Source organism: Apostichopus japonicus, chromosome 19, assembly GCF_037975245.1.
Source record: "Apostichopus japonicus isolate 1M-3 chromosome 19, ASM3797524v1, whole genome shotgun sequence".
Taxonomy (NCBI): domain Eukaryota; kingdom Metazoa; phylum Echinodermata; class Holothuroidea; order Aspidochirotida; family Stichopodidae; genus Apostichopus; species Apostichopus japonicus.
The window spans coordinates 6,568,704-6,590,888 of NC_092579.1; the positions used below are offsets into that span (position 1 = coordinate 6,568,704).

General features: G+C 35.8%; 2 protein-coding genes across 3 annotated transcripts in view; both read left to right on the plus strand.

Annotated features, from left to right (window-relative positions):
• LOC139960288 (uncharacterized) overlaps nt 1-15,657 on the plus strand; it is a 42,665-nt gene extending 27,008 nt beyond the window's left edge. The window contains exons 1-3 of one of the 2 annotated variants that reach the window (XM_071958546.1): nt 3,173-3,358; nt 5,200-7,410; nt 9,344-15,657. In XM_071958546.1, coding sequence (XP_071814647.1) covers nt 9,346-11,832 — 2,487 coding nt within the window. In that variant the 5' untranslated portion in view covers nt 3,173-3,358; nt 5,200-7,410; nt 9,344-9,345 and the 3' untranslated portion in view covers nt 11,833-15,657. Of the gene's footprint in view, nt 1-3,172; nt 3,359-5,199; nt 7,411-9,343 lie in introns of those variants that run through there. The other variant, XM_071958547.1, reaches the window with a different exon arrangement.
• A 229-nt stretch (nt 15,658-15,886) lies between these two features.
• Nucleotides 15,887-22,185, plus strand: LOC139960291 (uncharacterized). The gene is made up of 2 exons (XM_071958554.1): nt 15,887-16,222; nt 18,534-22,185. Exon 2 carries the CDS (start codon nt 18,536-18,538, stop codon nt 20,705-20,707), a length of 2,172 nt encoding a protein of 723 aa, XP_071814655.1. The 5' UTR covers nt 15,887-16,222; nt 18,534-18,535; the 3' UTR covers nt 20,708-22,185.

The window sequence follows — 22,185 nt, forward strand, 5'->3', positions numbered from 1 at the left end:
ATTGAACAAAAGTTCATCAGTGTAAGCAATCATGGAAGCTTACAGGTTGAAAGACACATTCAGACTCTTTCAAATTTCCTCAAAGTGAACTTAAATCAGTTTGGTACGGATTGGGTACGATTTGTCCCAACATCAGCCTATGCATATAACACATTTTCCTCTCCTCAGTTAGGTAGCTATAGCCCATTTGAACTTGCATTTGGACGTAAGCCGCCAAATCTTACAAATTTATCGTTCAATCCAATGGCAGGATTATCACAATCTCATGGAGAATATGCTGCATTATTAAAGAAACGATTTGATCATTTGTCAAGGGTAATGTTGGTCTTACAAAAGAAGCAACAAGATGCTCAAAATGTTAAGATAAGTGCAAAACTGGACAAAGGTGCAATTTATTCAACGGGTCAATTAGTGTATCTGTATAAGCCAACGTCTTCTTCCTTGACTGCGAACTCTCGCAAAATTGCTGCAGAATGGTGTGGACCATTAGTGATCCATCAAGTTTTAGATAGGACTCATTATTTGTTGGCCACTCTCAAAGGAGAAATTCTTAGTGATGTATTCAATTATAACAGGCTTAAACCATGTTTTGTAAGAGCATCTTCTGAAACTAAGAATATCACTAACATTCAGAAATTGCGTCAGGTCTTGAAAACAAAGGGTTCATCAAGTGAAAAGGTTGCACGAATGCGAAATGTTTTGAGTAGTAACACTTCTAATGCAGAAAATGTTAATGTCATGCAAGATGCACATATTGAGTTTAATGATGAGTTTGGTAACATTTTGCCAGGGGTAACTTCAGATCACATCATGTGTCTTGTGAGCACTAAGCCAATGAATGTTGCATCCTTTTTAGAGAATAGAGCACATAATGAAGGATTAGCACTTCCATATCCTTCCATCAAGGATAGCATATTCAGGCAAAAGAAAGTGTTTGCAAATGCTCCACAAGGAGACATGAAAGTCCAACGTGCTCGATACAAATTGGGTGAATTACAGGTTCTGGTCACCTATCAGACACCATGTTTTCCAACAGGCTTTAAGAGTCATGATTTTTGGTGGAATGTAGGAAAATATTCTAACACAGGGGAAATAATGAATTTTCTCCATGAAAAGGGATTGAACATTACAGGCAATCCAGGCAGGATGTTGCAAACATTATATGGTTAATATGTATATAACTGCATAATTGTTTAAGTTCAGATGAACAGGTGTTTTACCCACGATTGTATGAATGGACTGCATCATGGCAATTACCTGCATACCTATTAAGTGGAAGTCATTGTACTGTATGGTGTAACAATATAAGCTTTAATGTTAAAAACGCCACCAAGTGACCTAGTTTCATCTTTTATAACAAATGTGTGATGAGTATACCTTATTTCTCCTTATGAATTCGTTCAAACGTTTACCCGGCAATTAGAACATATCCGGAATATTAGCAACATGGGTTTTCATATATTGAGAAAATATTTTAAGGATATTTACATTGCATCATTGAAGTTATATTGAAGGCTATTTAGAGACAGCATTGGTGATGTGCAACTTTTGCTTACAGCAACAGTTATCGAAGCAAATGAAAGTATAGATGTTTTGAGGAACTTATGTATATATTTTCTTTTCCTCAAATATTCATGCAAAAGTAAATTTCGTCATGAAGTTGAAAAGAACAAGATGTTAAGTATATAATATGTAAATCTGAAGAAAGATTTGTTGATGTCATAGTCTATGGAGTCTCTTTTATGGTATCGAATATCTAGTACTTTGGTACTTTACTAGATCATTTCGGAGTGCATACCTAGGGTCACCATGCTATCGAGTCACATTTTCTTGATTTTCTTGAGGTGAATGTATATGATTCACAAGGTTTCAAAGCAGTTTTGAAACTATGACTTCATTAAAGAGGAGATTTTGTAAAAGAGTTTGTAATATTTTAAGGTTCTTTTTTTTTGTGTATGAAAATTTATGGAACGCCAAGGTGTTCTGTTCACTTAAAAGATAACTAAGTCTAGTATTCTCTGATCTCTCCCCAATTCACGGCATGATTTCACTTTTGATATAAATGTGTTATTGATGTATGAAATGCATAAATGTATTTTGTAAGAGATGCTGCATATTTTGCTGTGTCATGTAACTTTAAGATACCTTAATGATATTTTTTTTTAGATTACATCATATGATGTCATCAATACAGAAGAGGTACACTTCAATTTCAATTTCATGGAGATAGTGTCAATGTATATACCATATGATCATTTTTAATAATTCGTAACCTAGATGTTAACCTTTGAGATACATGAAGACCATTTATTGAAGTCAATGAATATTAGTGAATGTGCTTACAGTACTCTACCTTCTTGAGATAATGATAAGTTAAAGCAGTATGATGTTAAAATTTTGGAGTATCCAAAAATTTTAAAAGATTGAGGGGGATGTTATGAAATAGTGATGCCATCTCTTTGATGTTACCGAAACACTCCATCGAGACACCATACGGGCCTCTTATGTATTTATCTAGGTCATGGATTCAGTTTTCCCACGAGAAGTTTTTAACTATCTTATTGAATCTTGTTACAGGGCCTTTTCCCAAAATAGATTCCATTATGTCTGTGGAACATTCGAGAAGGTTCTCTCACGTGGTATGGAAGTTTCCATAGAAAGGGAATGGACTTCCAAACTCCCAACCAATCAGGGCAGATCAGTGCCAGCGCACTTATTTTTATATCGTTAAGTTAATACAGGATGGTCAGGTTATTGGCTGCCTACTGATTGTGCGCAGAGGGATTTTATAGAAGTAAGGTATAAAAGGAAAAGGGGGCCGCAAGATTCTCCACTTGGTCAGCAAATTTATCACTCCGCCGAAGGTTCATCACTCTATCTAATTGCTTAATTGACGGAGTCAAGTCAAGTCAAATCATTGTAATTTAGTTTTATTTGTAAAGAGAATCGACAGAGAAGAAATTATATACCGAATCAATAATCAAATCCTATCTCGTCAAATTGTTTTTCTGTGAACTCATTGTTTTCGCCCGTTCGAGACATCTCCTGAAGAAGCATAAATACGGCATCAAGATATCCCAGTACCTTTCTATCGCGAGTCCCGATATAGTTTTACTATCGGAGGAGCCGGGCTCGTCACAATATTACATTATTTTCTAACAGATACATTTATATAGCATGTCTTCCGTGTTAACAATATTTGAGGGCATTTCTATCGTGAGAAAAAAAACTCATACTAAGTTTTAACAATGTGATGTCAAATAGACGACTACAGAAACCAGATCAAGGTTTATAAATTAATGGTTAATTACTAATGAAGAGAGATCGAAGGAAATAGACGAGGTTGAGAAAATTTCAAGTAAGTCACTGATTATTTTTTTTGTGTTTTATACTTCTGCTATGCAGACACCAAATGAGTTACCCATAAATTATGTCTATCGACACGTTTTAAAGACACCAGTTTATACAGACCCGTTGCTTAATTGAATATTCGATATAATATTTAAAGTAAAACGGGGGCATAACAAGTAACCCATATGATGAGTAATGTTGTACTTAAAAAGTACTCGTCAGTACTCGAGTATATTTTAGGATATACTTGATGCTCGCACTTGATGAAAACTACCCGGATGCTAAAGTACTTGCTTACTTGTACTCGATTTAAACTACCTGGTAATCGCTCAGGACGAGTAGAACTACTTATCGAGTACTTACATAATAACGCATTTGTGTCAAACTGCGTGACGTACGTTACATCAGGAAGCCGTATAATTTTTATTAGTACTCATATTACTGTAGTCCTACACTCTTAAGTCTCTACCCCAGTAGTTTATCATACATATAGCATAATTAATCACCAGGTAAGGATAGGCTGTACGACGATGAAGCATGTATAGCTGATTTATGTCATCTTGCTAGCGTATACGAAACAATTTATGGGCATGCTTGAAGTAGAACTATATCAAATTTATCAATCTTGTGCATGTACATGTCAAGACGTCACCTGCTACTGCATGCCACCTTCACATTCCAAATATCGGAAAATTTCTGAAATCAGAGAAACATTCTGACAACAACAACAAGATTTGGGCATTTCCATTACACACAACTGTTACATCATTTGATTAGAATGGCCATCGGGGATCAGTCATAATTACGAGCTGCTTTTTTGATTTGATAAATCCCAAAGAATTAAAAAGTATTCGAATGACAAAAGTACTCGTGTACTCGATATAGTCGGACTCGAAAATGCTGTATTCAGTCAATGATAATCGGTATTTGGAACCCTCAAGTACTGGGAAATACTCGATATTCGGATGAAAGTACTTGACTACAACAGTAATGATCTGCGTGGGACACGGTGTAGCCCGGCTTAACTAGGTTGATCAAACTACGTGGTGCTATAGATAGAGAAACATCAAAGTGCTGAGCTTTTAATGCGAAAAGCGTAAATTATCACCTGTAATCTTAGTATCGTTTCGATCCAAGTCGTAAAATAGCAAGATTTACGGATTAAAGCAACCTAGACACTCTCTCACCTTCTGCTATACAGCTAACTGATACATAGCGCTATTACATTTGAATATAGTATAGCCAGTAGTCACACGCTGAAATAATTTCTAATTTACCGCAATCATTTTCATTTCAGAACTGCTAGTATGAATTTGTAGGAAAATGTTCAGATATTGGTTGAAACTTATATTTATAGTACTTGCTAATAATCAACACAACACTCACGAGATGCTGTGTTGTGTATTAAAGATGATACTTTAGATTTGACATTTCAGTCGTTTTAGTCTAAATAGAAATATATAACGGTAGTTAATTAAAGCTATCTAAAGTTTGTAAGAAATATAAATGTAAACCTTTGCATATTTAAGTTTCGTTAAATTGTAACATATATTTGAGTGATAAAATCCTAAGGAAATAATGTTTCTTCCTCTTCTTCCATATAAATCAATGATTGCGCTTCTCCCATAATAAAACTAAACCGGAACTTATAAACCAGCAATTGTCTTTAAAAAATTGTTCTTTGCATTACCCTCTGTTAAACATATCACAAATTTCATGGTGCATAGTAAAGATACGGTAACAGTATAAAAAAAGGAATATTTATTCCTATAACGTGATGGGGGCGAATATGGTCTGCAAGTTTTCTTCTACCCATTGTAATGTTACCATTGTATGTTTTCATTGCAGACATTAATTTTGGCCGACTAGAAAACAAGGATCAAACAGTTCAGCTGCAGAAGGGCTACTTTTTGCAGAGATGGAAAAGAGGAACATTGATATGTTTTGTCTACAGAATATTCTTTAACATTTATCCTTCTGATTTGAATGCAACAGCGTTAACTTCATTCTAGCCCACCCTGTATTACAGTGACTATAGTCATCAGACCGTGACAACTCTTCAAAGCATATGTGTAAACTATACTTAATATCGTCATGGTTCATGGAACTTATCACGCACTTTTAATGCAGTATTATCAAGTATAGACTTGTCGTCAATTCGATGTTATACTGTTTATATCTATGTAGTCATCATTTTATGTTTGCTGTTGAAAACTCATCAGAATCATGGCAGATGTGATTATCTTAGCTTTTCTCTTTGGTATTGTCGTGGTGTCAATGACAACCATATTCATCGTCGCGTGTTATACATGCCGCGTCATCTCAGCGTTCTCTCGAGCTGCTGGCTGTCGTCAAACAGTTCACTGTCACGTGGAATCATCGAGACCGGAAGTCGGCCTGTCGTCATCACCATCCACTGTTAATTATAGCAGGACGATATATGTTGATAACCACTCAGTGTCCATTAAAACTGAGTTCTACCCACAAAAAGATCGAACCGCGTTTCGCTCTACAAGCAATGGCTTCTCGAAACAAAATGGCCAACAGGGAGCAGCTTTCAGCAATGTTATATACGAATTAGAATCGGAAAGAAACAGCAACAGAGCGGAGGTTGAAGTTCTAACTGCTTCGGATCCTGAAAGCAAAGACAAAAACCACGACTATGAGAATACAAGGAGAAAAATTTACGAGAATGTTTCATTTCCCACCAGAGAATTCTAATCTGTAGAAACCTGAAAGTATACTTTAAACAATTGAAAAAGACAAATATGTGTTTGGTTAGAACGGGACTTCCGGCTTACAAGCCATCATTGAATCGAATTATTTTCCAGCCAAAAAAAATCTTGGCTCTATTCGTTTTTTTTTTCTATAATTACCATGTTACATTTATGTTGTTCAGTTGCTAACTGCCTCGGACCCTGAAAGCAAAGACAGAAACCGCGACTATGAAAATGCAATACGAAAACTTTACGAGAATGTTTCATTACCAACGACAAGAATCTAATCTGTTGAAACTTATATGTAATTCATATGTAACATTCCAGAATGCAAAATAGCTAATGGAGATCCAATATTGGAATGTAGCCCATGATGAAAGAAGGGAACGCAAGCTTGTAGTTTTGAAAAAAAAGAAGCTTAAGAATACTTTGTGTTAGATTGATTGGTTATAATTAACTGTACATAAAAGTTCGATGAATTCTGTACAGCGTCTATTTGGTACTTTAATTCAATTCTTGAATGTCTAATTTTAAGATAAGTCGAAATAGCGTTTGAAACAATCGAAGCTTTATTGTATTGATTGGAGGATCATCAGCTTGTGAACACGACTGTCTGTCCTTTACGCCAACCGTTCTACAGTATTATGCATATTCATGACATTTTAATGAAAAACTTACATATGCATTTCTACTTAGAGACATATGCAATATGATAGCGTAATGCTTGTATCACAATGAAACATAGCATTATGTCTGAAACCTTCATTTCTACATAGGTGCATAGGATATAGTTTTCCTCTAATGACAATATGGCTGTAGGATTTAAAAAACTAATTTTACGGAGACGTATGCAAAGCATATCTTACAAATTATTTTTGTAGTAAAATATAATGATTTCCTTGTGTGATGCAATTCATGGGTTAACAATGGCATGCTTTTGAGGTTTGAACTAAAGATATAACCTGTCACTCTGCTTTCATTGTTAACTACTTGAATTTATGAATACTAATGAGAAAGTAACTTTGTCGCCATCAGGGCAATTTCACTTTCGACAGGAAAAAACAAAACGAAAGCTTTACTTGACCAGGAAGTATACATACCCAATGCATAGTTTAGAACCCGTGTTGTTTAACGTGCAAAACATGCCTATTCATGCGAATAATGATATAAGGCGCAATAAATTATACATACTGTAGCACTTGAAATGCTTCGTTGGGAGAACTGAATTCCATAGAGAACTGCCATCGTGGACTCGAATTTGAAAAGAGCATTGAACATTAATACAGATAAACTGGAATTGATTTTGATATAACACCTATACGAGTTACAATACAAGTTATCGGTAAGTAACCTTTATACATTGCAGCACGATTACAAGATCTAATCGATTCGAAATTTACTTTTTTTCTATATATGTTTAGTTTTAGTATCTAACGGACACGTAATGCTTCAACTCACCTAACATCACCATGATTAAATAGCTACAGTCCTTGCGGAAGGGGACAAAGTTTAAGAGTGGATCGTATTGCTTGACTTTCGTGCTCCTGTAGGCTCTGTGTCTTGTGTAAATTTGTCTTCCTGAATACCTTGTTTTAAAACGTTTCAAGGTAATATTACCATACTATTTTGTTTACACTACAAATACACTGTAATCAAACCTTAACGGCGGGCGATTAAAGTGGCCGGCTGATTATGTGGGGGGGGGGGGGATTCAAAATCCCCCGACTGACTTAGGTAGGGCTGAACTTTGCGAAAGGGCCAGAGGCGAATGAAGAATTTTATAAAGAAGAATGTGATTCCCTAACATCCTTGCTTCCGACTCCAATGTAGAGTGGTGTCGGGGATCTTCCCTCAGAAGAAAATATATTACTTCAAGTGCTGCATTGTGAGACATATATAGACTATTAGTTAAGTGTTTATAAGTAGCATTAAATGCCCGTCTTTGCCATTGAATAGTCTAGCTAAAAATGTAAAGCGTAACCAAAAGGTAACCAGAGATCCCTTTCTCTGACGATAGGAGATTCTACTATTCCTTTGCGCACTGGTTTTACTTTCGATCAGAAGTTGGTACTAATTTATGCAATATTAAAGAAACACTTTGATTACCTGATATATGAACATAAAATGGTAAGTGTACGACGTCAGATATAGCTGTCATGGTATTATTAATACAACAGTTAATGTACAATTACAATAGTGATCTGGGATCAACCATTTTCTTATAGGGTGAGGGATAAGATGTTTTGCCGTACTGGGTAGGCGTTTATGTAGAAGAGCTTCCTCTCTCCCATGCAGTAACTTTCGATCAAATGGAGGTTGCTAATATGCAAATTGATACTATAGTTTGCAACTTTTGAAGCAATGTGGAACTCAGAATTTTCACTTTGATATCTTCATGGAGAAGGGTTTAAGCAGGTATGCGATTCCCTTTCAAGAAATTTTGATAACACGGAGGTTGCTAAGACGCAAAATAGAGCTATGTGTTACAAAGTTTTACACAATAGAATTTTTTTTTTTTGCATTTGGCGTTGTATTGGCCTATTTCTAATTTATTAGTAATATTCTGTCTGTCTATGGGGGAGGGGATCTTTATTTCTTCAGTGGAGGAGCTGGGGTGGGAAAAAACTCTAGAATCATTCATCATAATAACCATGTAAGCATGTCTCATCCTCGCAAACGATGGTTTCATCTCTGAGAAGAAAACTGTTATTCAAGCAGACTAATATATAAATACAGAGGAATTAACGTACATTAAGTACTGCAACCAAATATACCAGAAAGTTAAATTGAAAAATTTAAATCAGCATGCATTTGGTTACAAATCGTCTAAACATTTATTTGGGCCATTCACTTGATCAAAATCTCCAAGGGAGTACGGTAAAAAACAAAATTGAGATTGAATTAACCGCATGATGATATTCTGAATTCAATGCGATATTCGAAAGTAAAATACAACTACCAATATTGTGAATTTGTTAAAACTATATTAAATGTTGTGTTATCAGATATTTTGCTGTGTCATTCATGTTCTGTATTACTATTCTGCGTTACTATTCACAAATATCAATATTAACTTTAGTTGCATTAATTACTTATGATGCATGAAGTAATAAGGAAAAGATGGTTATAATGTAACACAATAACACAATTCTTGTTATATTTAATTGTCCTTATAATGTCCCCATAGTACTTCAGCTGTCGTGACCGTGACATTCATGTGTCCCTCAAGACAGTAACTGCTAAAAAATGGTATTTTTCTTCTGATTTCTCTACAGCTATGGGAGCTGTCTTTCATGTGTTAATCCTACTTGCGTTCTTCTCCATTACCATCTTCGGTAGATGTCCGGATCACTCTCAGGAGACGCTTTGTTCATCCTGTGAGAATAACACAGCAGATTGCAGTCACAGATGTATAGGAAACTCACCGTATTCTAAGAATTACTTGACACAAATGTGCCCTGGTAGAGGATCAGAAATTTACAACATTGATCTTTCCTTTAATAAATTAATCCGTTTTGAATGCCCCGTTGATGGTCATGGCGTTAAATCATTAAACATATCACATAATAACGTTACCGTCAACAATTGTTCAAACTGGGAACGTTATTGTGAAAACTTTTTTCGTCGCTTACGAACAATAGATCTAAGCTATAACAGAATACAACAAACTTGCAACGCTTCTGCTTTTGGTTTCTTCAAGTTGGAAAGCGTGAATTTAAGTCACAACGAGATAAAATCTTTGGAAAATCTTCCTTTTGTGACCTCAGCCAAAAGACTGCAAACCCTTGATGTAAGTCACAATATGATAACATGTATACCATCAACATTTTTCATAGAGAGACAGAATCTTATTAAAGTTGATCTTCGCTTCAATTCCATTCAAAAGATCGCATTACACATTGATATCTCCGACCAACGGTTGTGTGATTCAGACAACCAGTTATCTATAATCCTTTCGGACAATATTTTAAGCAAATTAGACGTCTCGCTTATAAATGAAAATAACTTAACTTGTCAAGAGTTGCAAAATCAAACTCTATGCGAAGGTACTTTGGAATTTCTTTATAACAACTCGAAGAACAGGAGTTGTAACTTAACGTCAGACATTGTAAAGAGCGCCATCACTCCTTCAAGCATAGGAAATGAGATGGAATGTAATTGCCAAGGTAATATATGCGAACAGAATGGAAGCACTATACTACAGCCTACATATAACGTGTCCTGCATAAGTACAAATGCACCACTTATGACCACAGATACAGCTCATGAGAGGGGAACTACATTTTCCCTTATCCCTCAATCAGATGAAACTATTGTAACCAATCCGGTCCTGACAACCACCAAAGAATTAGAACTAGGGGAACGTTCACCTCATTCGCAAACGCATCCAGCATTCCCTGCCAGTAACTCGCAAACGCATCCAGCAGTCCCTGCCAGTAACTCGCCAAAGATAGATATGCTTTTCCTCCTTATCCCGATAGCAGCTGTTGTATTGATAACGTGTATATTTTCAGTATGCGTGGTTAGGTACCTATCACAATTAGCATCGTACACTCTGTCGTCGAATGCAGTAACAAACAGGCAACAAATGGTACCAGAAAGGCCACCAAAATTACCGAAAAAGAGGAAATCTTCTGGAAAACGACTGTCTTCAAAGTTTTACAGATCTACAACAACTAAGGAAGACGTTTCGATATCTCCTATCAATGGCAATGTATTCACTTTAAGGCCTCTTCCTTCGGTACCATCGATGGGGAATACAACAATGATTACAACAACCGAGGAACAAAATTCGTCTGTGAAATGGCAGCATTCTTCTAAAACTGGCCATTCATTCAAGAAGATTGACCATCTAGCTTCTACGCAAATATCATGCAGCTATGAAGATGACGTAACACTAGATAGAAAAGAAAATATTCCCAATGGAACAAGAACGGCTAGTTTTTACAAGGAATTTTCTAAATCAAGTATAAGACAAAAGAAGGAAATGAAACGAACTCAATACACGTGGTCATGTGACACGAAACAAGAAGAATCACCAATTGTCCCTCCAAAGTTGAAGAATACTCGGCCTGTTTCGCCAAATGATGCTCATCTCTCATCTCCAACTGTTTTATTGGATGATCAATATGAAAGGAATGAGCAAATTGAAATGAAGGAACTGTCATCAATCGAAGCTAAATCAACAAACAACGTTTACCAACGTACTATACCTTATTCTAGGTATTCATATGCGTTTAGGGAACAGGGGGTTAAACAGCTTGCAAAAGGTGGGAGAAAGGTTGTTTCTTGCATAGTTCTAGATGAACAAATTGCAGGAGAAGTGCGAGACGTTTCGAATACGAAACGACCCTTGAGCATGTCTAATCCTTTTACATTTAATACGTCTAGAGCAGACAATGACAACAGATTGGACATACCAAAATCATCTACTGTAGATAGCAATACTCCCAAAGAACAAACTTGCAAAGTGGAAACGGTTACTAATGGAGGTGAAAATGAAATCATATGTGCAAACAAGAAGTACAAAATGGACATGAATGCTACAGATGAGGAAGACAGAGGGACACATTTGTCAGATGGTGTCAGCGAGGGAGCTTTGGGGACGAGAAACACTTTGGTGGTTAACGTTGATGTACATCCATGTCCAAGTTCCAGTTCGGAAATGATGGCCTATCCTAAGACAATTTCACATAATGCTAAATTTCTAGATCCAAACAAATTTTCTAAGCTAAGTAAGAAATATGAAAAAGGGACGATATAACCAAAGGAGAGGCATTTTTTAGTTGCCGGTACATCCAATAGTTGCAATTAATGTATTTTATTATTAGTTTTGAATGCGATACAAAAAGTTATGAACACAACTTTTAAATAGTATTGAATTTAGATTAAACTTTAAAATGCGCATATTTTTTTTTAGCAAATGCAATAGGTACTATAGTTATTTGAGATCTTAAACAACAATGTACTGACGATATTCATATAATCAATATACCGTTAATGGCGTAAAGTTGACATACCCAAGACATTTACAGATAAGGTTGCAACTATATGTATGCAAACTTACTATTTATATTCTTAGGGTTCGTAAAGTTTACCTTTCAACTCCAGATTATAACAAACCATTGTGCTAACTCGTTCACAAGATTTGTGCCTTACAAGATGAAGAAAGCCAATTTATGTTAACATCAGTATTGTACTCATCGGGTGAGGTGGGGGGGGGGGGGGGGGAGTGATTCCCACCCTCATCGGCAGCCAGGCAAATCACCCATGGATATTTTTTACATTCATTCGAGAAAGAGCTTCTTCAGGACCAGGACGCACCGAGGCTCAGATCTATGGGTGCGGTGTTCCTCTCCTTTTCAACTTTACACACGAGTACAAAGGTATTAATTAGTACACTCCTGCGTTTAAACTTAACTAAAGACCCAATTTATTACCCGAATATGCCTCAGAATCCAATATTTGACGCCTCCTTTGGGGTTTCCATAAAGATTCATGTCCATAATCTAAATCGTGTTAAAATCACTTTAGGTCTATGCTATTAATATTCTATGGACATAATGAAACAAGAATTATCATGATGTTCCATTTATTGTTGTAGTTTATAATATCAAATAGAGATCACATTTATTTATGTTATATAAGTAATGTATATACCCTAAATATGTTGTAACAAAATGAATGCCTGTGATAGTTATATAAAAGTAACGGAAATTTATTTAGGAATCATTATTAACAATATAAAATATGTGATACCTGATTGGTTTATGGAAACATGTAAAGTGTTTACTTAGCAACTTAAAAGCCGGTAAATTCAAGCGTAAGGAAAGGAATATTTTATCTGCATGTACTGAGTGTAATTATTGTTCAACAGTCAACATTTAACAGTGGGCATGAACTTAATACTGCTCTCGCTTTTGATGTTGAACGGTCATGTATTTAATGTACCATGATCTCAGTGATAGAAGTACTATAGAAGACAGTAGAAGGTAAGTGAAAATAATTCTGACATAAACACTTGATAAAGACGTTAAGTCTCCATTTATAAGTATCATGTTAACCATAAAATGAATAAAACCATTGAGAGTAATTGTGGTAATAATGACGACGACTGATACACTTGATTACAGACCTTTAATGAGGTTTTAAACAACAAAACACAACCAGTAAAACGAACCTATGTATATAATATGTAGAAGGCAGAATAATATATGGAAGGCCGTAAAGGCAAAAAACACATACTGCTAAGATTAACTATATAATACAATATCATCACATTCTCCCCACCTAAGAGAGAAACAAAAATGCACTCGACACCATTCGACATAGAAGTATGTTAAAGGTCCAAACGATCAGGAGGTTTACATTTCCTCGCTGAACGTCCCATGCTTAAAGTCTCTTTTACAGCCAAACTATCATCAGCTTCGCAACCCACTGGGATAGAGCCTTTTTCATCAACATTTGGATGTTCCTCAATCAAATCCCTACTATCAACTAAAAGTTCAGTTCCATTTCCGCCCATAGGCCCTCCCCTAAGGTCATTATTCTCTACCACACCCACAGGGGCTAGATGACGGAGTGAGACTGTCGAATCTCTGCCGTCCTGGAAACGGACATGAGCATACTGGGGGTTAGCCTGCATGCGTTCGGCCTCATCGACTAGTGGATCGGTTTTATGAGCACGAACATGACGTTTAACAAGCACAGGACCTGGCAAGGAAGTCCAAGAAGGGACAGAGACCCCAGAGGATGATCTCCTGTGGAACTTTAAAAAAATCTCTCCTTGTGGTGTTTGATTAGTAGTGGTACACATGAGGGACCGAACTGAGTTTAGGGCATCAGGTAGGACTTCCTGCCAGTGCTTAGCAGGTAGTCATCTTGTTTCTAAGGCTAACATTATTGTTTTCCAAACTATCCCACTGTACCTCTCAGTTTGACCGTTACCTTAAGGGTTCTAGCTTGTCGTTCTACTACATGCCACACCCCTCATCCTAAGAAATCCAGTAAGTTCCTTACTCAAGAATGCTGCCCCCTGTTAGAGTGGATGTATGCTGGGGTTCCGAATAGGGAGAAAACCCGACAGAGGCAAGCAATAACTGTTGACGATGTCATATCTGAGCATGGGAAAATAAACGGAAACTTGAAAACTCATCGACTACTGTCAGAAAGTAAATATTCCTATAGGTGCTGGGTAGTGGTCCTTTAAAGTCTACGTTGAGCCTTTCAAAAGGTTGAGTAGCCTTGACTAGGGGTGAATTACAAGGCTTGTAAAATCTGGGCTTAAGCTTTGCACAGACCTTACAAGCTGCCGTCATCTTCCTCACTTCCTCTATCGCAAATGGAAGGTTCTTCGATTTGAAAAAGTGCCACATTCTAGTAACTCCCGGGTGACACAACACATTGTGAAGCTCAGCAAAGTTCTCTTCTATGCTAATCGCAGAACAGAATGCTCTAGTCAAATGTGACGGGTGGAATGTTCTCACTTCCTGGGCGATAGACAAAATCAAACGTGAAACACGAAAGTTCTATTCTACAACGCCTCATTTTCCCTTTCTTTATCTTGCCTTTGTGCTGAAGTGCTCCTCCCTGCTATCCCCTTGATTTAATACTTGGAACTAAGCTGGAAGTGGGCTAAAGGTCCACGAGTGAAGTACGTGGTAACGTCCCTGTGCAGAGCTAATACACACTGTGACGGATTGTTATGGATTCCACAACGAGTGGAAATACTAGAATAGATGTTGCTGCCACATTAGCCGGACTGTTTAGATTTTTAACAACAACAAGGTCTTGTGTTATCTGTTTTCTGAATAGCGCCACGTAACTCAGTCGGTTAGTTATTTAGTTTTGAATAACGTCAATGAAGACAATAGCTTATGAAATATCATCATTTATCAGATCGGTATTTTTCAAGATGAATAATTGTGTTATGTTTAGTCAACGACAGCTTACCTCATCAATAATTCATGCGCAGTTACCAATATGTGATTAAGTTTATTAATATTTTGAGATGACTGAAAAGAAATACCCCACATGGACAGCCGATTCTAATGGCTTTATCAATTGAAAGTGAAAAATGTGAGGAACCGTTACTTCGTTCAAATCGGCCGTAAGTTAGTAACGCCGTTACATATGTGAAACCATTACAAATTACAGTTGTCCGTATGTATTACTCATCAGTATACCTTGTTAAAATGGTTCAATGTGCAATTATAATCGTTTTGCAGTAAAGCGTCATCAACATTCTGTTAAACTGTTCGGCGGAACTATATAGTAGTCTAATTTGTCAGTCAATCGTCTACGTAGAGGTTTATGTGCTCAGTATTTTCTATTTATAATTCCTCCCAGTAAGAACTGGTCGTAAGTGTAACACTTGCTAAGAAATTATAACACGTGTTAGCTTCCACCGATTAACGGTTACTCACCTTTGCTAGATTTAACTGATAAAGCCGCAATAACTTGTTGACCGGCATGGATTGCAAATGCATTATATTGCCTAGTTATCAATCGAAAGGGGACTTGTAATGATGTTTTTACATGTTCAATGCCATACCATTGAGTTCGATGCAGGAAATGGTATCTTTTAGTTACCAAGGTTAGAAGCCTAGAATGAAATAAACAAATCAGGACCCAGATGTTTACTTGGCTACTAACTTTATTTTTCCACTCAGGTCTTCCAGGTTGTCCATTGTAAATAATTATGATCATATTTACTACAAGAGAAAATGGCTTAATATATCGATTTTGTTTATTTTTCTTCAGCTTTCATTTAATCAACTGAGTTGAAAACGTTAAGTAGATCTACCTACTTATGCTATCGCTTTAAGTTTAAGTTAGATGATTCACTTTTCCTTTTAACAAGTTTTTCCCTAATTTATGCTTGGTTCAATGAACATCAATTGTTCACATATTACTAGCTACATCGACATGTTATGTATAGATAAACTACCACGGAGAACGTCTGACGACCAACAACTCACAAATTAGCAATGTGCTGTAATTACTACATGTATTGTTTAACCTTATCACTTCGTACAGCGAATGAGCATTTTATGTTCGGAACTGCAAATTCTTCTAAAGAATTTTTCATCTTTACGATAACAGTCGTCCTGCGAGCAAGAGTTACTCCTAATTGTCATAGAAGATAACCAACGGTAAGATGGCATGAACTATTTTATGTTACACTATTATGGCTATGTATGTGCATCTGCATGTGTGGTTATTTGTATGTCATTTTCTACGTTTATTTTCTTTTACATCGTAAATGTATTCCTTTAAATATAACCAAAAAACCTTTATAGTGCGCTGTACGCAGATGAGAAAGGAAGAACTGCAATTGAAAAGCATTATAACTGATAGTAAATATAGCAACTCACTAAGATTGACACATTTTATGTTACACAACAGTGCATTAAAAAACCCATAATATTAACAGCAAATGGCTAACAATTTTAAAAGAAATTGTATTTTCTTAAAAGTGTTATTAATGTGGAGAATTTACCTATCTATGATCTATTGCTGATCAATAAGTTATAATCACCCTAGAACCTGACAATGTATGTAAGAAAATGTTTAGATTCGACCGATATGATCTGTATGAGCAGAGTAACATGTTCAACTTTATTAGGTTAATAGAGTTGCGCCATAACGCCCATCACAAAATGCCCCCTCACTCATTGCACATGGGCCAGCTATGCTAGATTAAAGGAGACACAAGATAAGTAAGATGTTTGGTTGGGGAGCTGTCATGCTCTAATGTTTTACTTCTAGCACAAGGCCTATATATTAAAGGCTTGAACAAATCTACGTTCGATTAAAGAGAGCTACTGCTGTTTGAGCGTGTAATGCATTTTACCCTTAGTTTTTTTTTAAACTCTCTTTTATAGATGTGGCGGTTGCAATTGTTATTAACAAAACGAAGGTACTGATATTAACCCATGCATACTTATAATCTTTACACGAGTTATACTGCTTACTCTAAAGTATGAAGAAAAGCACACGCACACACAGACAGACAGGTAACAAAGAAATCTCACATTGAAATGGTTCTATTTTGTAAAGAAACAAATATTTAATCACGATCTCTAAACTAACAGAGCAATATTCCTCTTAGCTGTTATTTACCCCAAAACCCTGATAAAGATACATATGTCTGTAATTCACCTTTAATTCTATGTGTCAGTCCCTGGCGATATTATTAACACCTTTAACCAGTTAATGAGAACTAAGATGTGTTTTGACAAATCATATAAAACAAAGGAATGCTTTTGACTAATTACTTGCTTCTTGTAACTGATTGCTCATGTTTACTTCCTCTGTAACTGCAAAGTTGATCTGCGGATTAAAAAATTTGATAACCTCAAAAATTTATGGTCATATAAATTGATAAAAACAATGAAAAGAAACGGACAAGTTTTTTATTTATACGTGAAAGGGTTATTTGGTATAGTATAAAAGTTACGTTTCATAGCATCATTCCAACCATGCAGTTGCATTTATGTTAGCAATGCAATAGTCTGTAAAACCGAAAAAGTCTATATTAATATTCGTTTCACCCCAACTGTTGAAGGAAATTGGCGAATACCCTTAACAATTACCGGAGGTAATAACTTCGACCCAGAAAAATGAAATGAAAAATGCTATGAAAGTTTGGTAGGTAAGGTTTCGTGGTAAGGCTTATGTCGATTATGTATTTATACACACACTATGTTTATAATTAATAAATTTAAACGATAACCCTGTAAAGATGAACAGAAAAGCAATGGTTTCTCTTCCTAGTATAGCACTATGTACAGTAGAAAGTGATATCTTACACATGTCTATTAAATTTCAACAGTACGCACACTCCCTTTAAATATTATTGCGTTCAGAATTGCGTTTGCCATAAATACCGAAATGAAAAAAAAACATAAATAATTTGCAACTAAACCTGAAGAAGTTTAATTAACACAATTACAATTTTCCGTGAACAAAACGTCTTCAATGATGGCAATATAGTATTGTTTTGAAAGTGATTGGTAATTTTGTGACTTTCTAGCATATTGAGGGGAATGGCTGATGACATTTCGATATCTTGCATATGGAACGACTTAATTTCATGTCATTTAAATCCTCTCAAAGTTTGGATATCTGTTATATACGTTATTTATTAGATGATGTGTATCAGTCTAAATACTCATTGGACTTAGGAAATCATTTTAAATGAATGTCAATTACAATGCTGCAATTAGATTGATCTCTTAATCAGACTGAGGGGTCTCCAGTGTTGAATATTAACTGGAATAAAACTTTCAATGTGAACAGCACAATGAGCATCTCCTGTGTACATAAAGTGAGTACATTTACTTTGTTTTTGTTTCATTAGAAAATATGCATTCAGTATTGAAGGTCGTATGCATTCGTTTGTCTCGTCAAGATTGTAAGTGCTTAGTGAAATATGTAATTTTTCTTCCAATTTCTCTACAGCTATGGAAATTGTCTTTGATGTGCTAATCCTACTTTCGTTCTTCTCCATTACCATCTTCGGTAGATGCCCGGATCACTCTCAGGAGACGCTTTGTTCATCCTGTGAGAATAACACAGCAGATTGCAGTCACAGATGTATAGGGAACTCACCGTATTCTAAGAATTACTTGACACAAATGTGCCCTGGTAGAGGATCAGAAATTTACAACATTGATCTTTCCTTTAATAAATTAATCCGTTTTGAATGCCCCGTTGATGGTCATGGCGTTAAATCATTAAACATATCACATAATAACGTTACCGTCAACAATTGTTCAAACTGGGAACGTTATTGTGAAAACTTTTTTCGTCGCTTACGAACAATAGATCTAAGCTATAACAGAATACAACAAACTTGCAACGCCTCTGCATTTGGTTTCATCAAGTTGGAAAGCGTGAACTTGAGTCACAACGAGATAAAATCTTTGGATAATCTTCCTTTTGTGACCTCAGCCAAAAGACTGCGAACCCTTGATGTAAGTCATAATATGATAACATGTATACCATCAACGTTCTTCATAGAAAGACAGAGTCTTATTAAAGTTGATCTTCGCTTCAATTCCTTTCAAAAGATCGCATTGCACTTTCATATCTCCGACCAACGGTTGTGTGATTCAGACAACCAGTTATCTATAATCCTTTCGAGTGATATTTTAAGCAAATTAGACGTCTCGCTTATTAATGAAAATAACTTAACTTGTCCAGAGTTGAAGAACCAACCTCTTTGCAATGATATTGCAGAAGATTTCTATGACAATTCGGATAACAAGAGTTGTAACTTAATGTCAGAAATTATAAAGACCGCCATCACTCCTTCAAATCTAGAATATCAGATGGAATGTTGTTGCCAAGGTAATATATGCGAACAGAATGTAAGCACTATACTACAGCCTACAAGTACCTTGTCCTGCATAAGTACAAATGCACCAATTATGACCACAGATAAAGCTCTTGAGAAGGGAACTACATTTTCACTAATCCCTCAATCACATGAAACTAGTGAAGCCAATCCGGTCTTGACAAACACCAAAGAACTAGAACTTGGAGAAATATCATCTCAATCGCCAACGCAAACAGCTCTACTGATAGATGAAATGCTGATCTATATCATGCTGATAGCAGCTGTTGTATTGCTGACGTGTATATTTTGCATTTGCTTGATAAAATCTCTTTCGCAAATTGCAACAACGTACTTTCGATATAAGAGTAGGGTAATTGAACAAGGCGTAACGAACAACGAACGTCCAAAACTTCCCAACAGGTACTTCTCATTTGGAAACAGTCAACCAAAAGCTGAATCCCATGAAACGCAAAGTAGCATTATTCACATTTATGAATCATCTGAATTTGAACAACGTGACGAAATCGTGACGTCATCTAATAAACCGATAGAGTCCTGTACAAATACCAATGAAGATCCAATTACAGAATGGCATTCATATGAACGTTGCATCAAGGAAAAATCCTTACACCCTAACGAACAACTGAAAGACGTAAATATTGAAAGCAATCTTTTCAATAAGCAAGATACACTTGTTGAAATACACCCTGTCCATGAATTTCAAGAACCTCCTTCTTATGGATTTACTTTATCGAAGACTCCCTCCAAGTCCCATAACGAACCAGTAACTACATTCAGTGACGCACATGTCTATGAATATACCATTATCAAGACGTCTTCTTCTGATACTGAACTAAAACCTACTGATATCCATACAGAGTTTGACAAAGCAGTTACTAGCTGTGGTGAACCAAAGGACGGACATATTTATGAACATAACCGTATGAAGACGTCTTCCTCTGATACTGAATTGAAATCTGCTGACATCCATAGAGAGTATGACAAACCAGTAACTAGCTTGAGTGAACCAAAGGACGCACATGTCTATGAATATACCATTAACAAGACGTCTTCCTCTGATACCGAAGTGAAACCTAGCGACATTGATCGAGAGTTTGACAAACCAGTAACTAGCTTGAGTGAACCAAAGGACGCACATGTCGATGTTCATACGTCCTCCTCTGATACCGAAGTGAAACTTAGCGACATTGATCAAGAGTTTGACAAACCAGTAACTAGCTTGAGTGAACCAAAGGACACACATTTCTATGAACATGAAGAAGCCTTCCTCTGAAGATTGAACTGAAACCTATACTATCATAGGATAGTCATGAACACGGTCACTAGCTTGGGTTAATCAGATCTAGAAGACATTTACTTGAACATAGAATTTTATATAGATGTTAATATATATGTTTATATATATTGCATAAGTTAATGGAACGTATAGGACAACATTTGTAATTTTGTCGATATATCGCAGGCGGTCTTGCATGTGTGCCACCTGTCTGGTAAAGAGTTTGCTACTTTGTGCTGTTATAATATCATCAATTAATATCATATTTACTAATACCCCTGTTTTTAGCCACGGCCAATACTTCTATGGATCGCGTTTATATGTATAGTGCCTTAACGAATCCAATTTACTTTGAATAATAAAGGTTTATATATATTTCTCAGGATAAATCACAATAGGTCTATGCTATTAATATTATATGTACATAATGAAACAAGAATTATTATGATGTCCCATTTATTGTTATAGTTTATAATATGAAACAGAGATTTTATTTATTTATGTTACATATATACGTCATGTATATTATCTAATTATAAAGTAAAAAAAATAATTCATTTAATAGTTATATGAAAGTAACAGAAATTTATTTAAGAAATATTATTAACATAATAAAATATATGATACCTGATTGGTTTAATGTAAACATGTATAGTATTTACTTAGCGAGTTAAAAGCCGGCAAATTCAAACATAAGGAAAGAATGTTTTATGTGCATGTACTGAGTAGCAAGCGTGTAATTATTGTTCAACAGTCAACATTTACCAGTGAGCATGAACTTCATACTTCTCTCGCGCTTGATGTTGAATGGTCATGTAATTAATGTACCTTGATCTCAGTGATAAAACTAAAAGGATAGTGAAAATTCTGACGCAAACACTTTCGCTATGTTACATCTTCGCGATGTTACGGAATTACATGAAATAAACACATAAATAAACAAACAAAGTCACAAAAACAGATTGGAAGCGCATAATCAGTGAAATCTAATTGAGTTATTTAATTGTTAGAATAAAGAGAAGACACAATGTCAATGTTTTGCTAAAAAAAAGTTGAAAACCTTGAACATAAATTATTTCAACAGTTGCACAATATAACACCATTTTTCATCTAAGTACCATTAATCATATCACAATATATGAAAGGGTAATACCTCATCCTCGTAGACGCCATGCAACTACCTCCACCACTGCAGGGTCGCTAAGATGATGAAGGTGGAAATTGGGGCTACCAAGTAAAAAAGTTTGTCAAAGCATCTGCTGTTCAGGTAACTTAGCTATGACTACGTTGAAGTGTACGTTTCTTCATTAATTAACAGAGTAACATAATAGAATACTTGTCCATCTCCACATCCTCTTGATTCCTCCAAGGCATCGTCCGTTTCCTCATTCTCAGATTGCTCATCTCCATCTTCAGCAACTTCACCTTCAACATCTTCACCTTCAACAACTTCACCTTCAACATCTCCACCTTCA

Excerpts from the sequence above, each read along its gene's own strand:
- LOC139960291 (XM_071958554.1), top strand. The coding sequence starts at position 18,536 with ATGGAAATTGTCTTTGATGTGCTAATCCTACTTTCGTTCTTCTCCATT.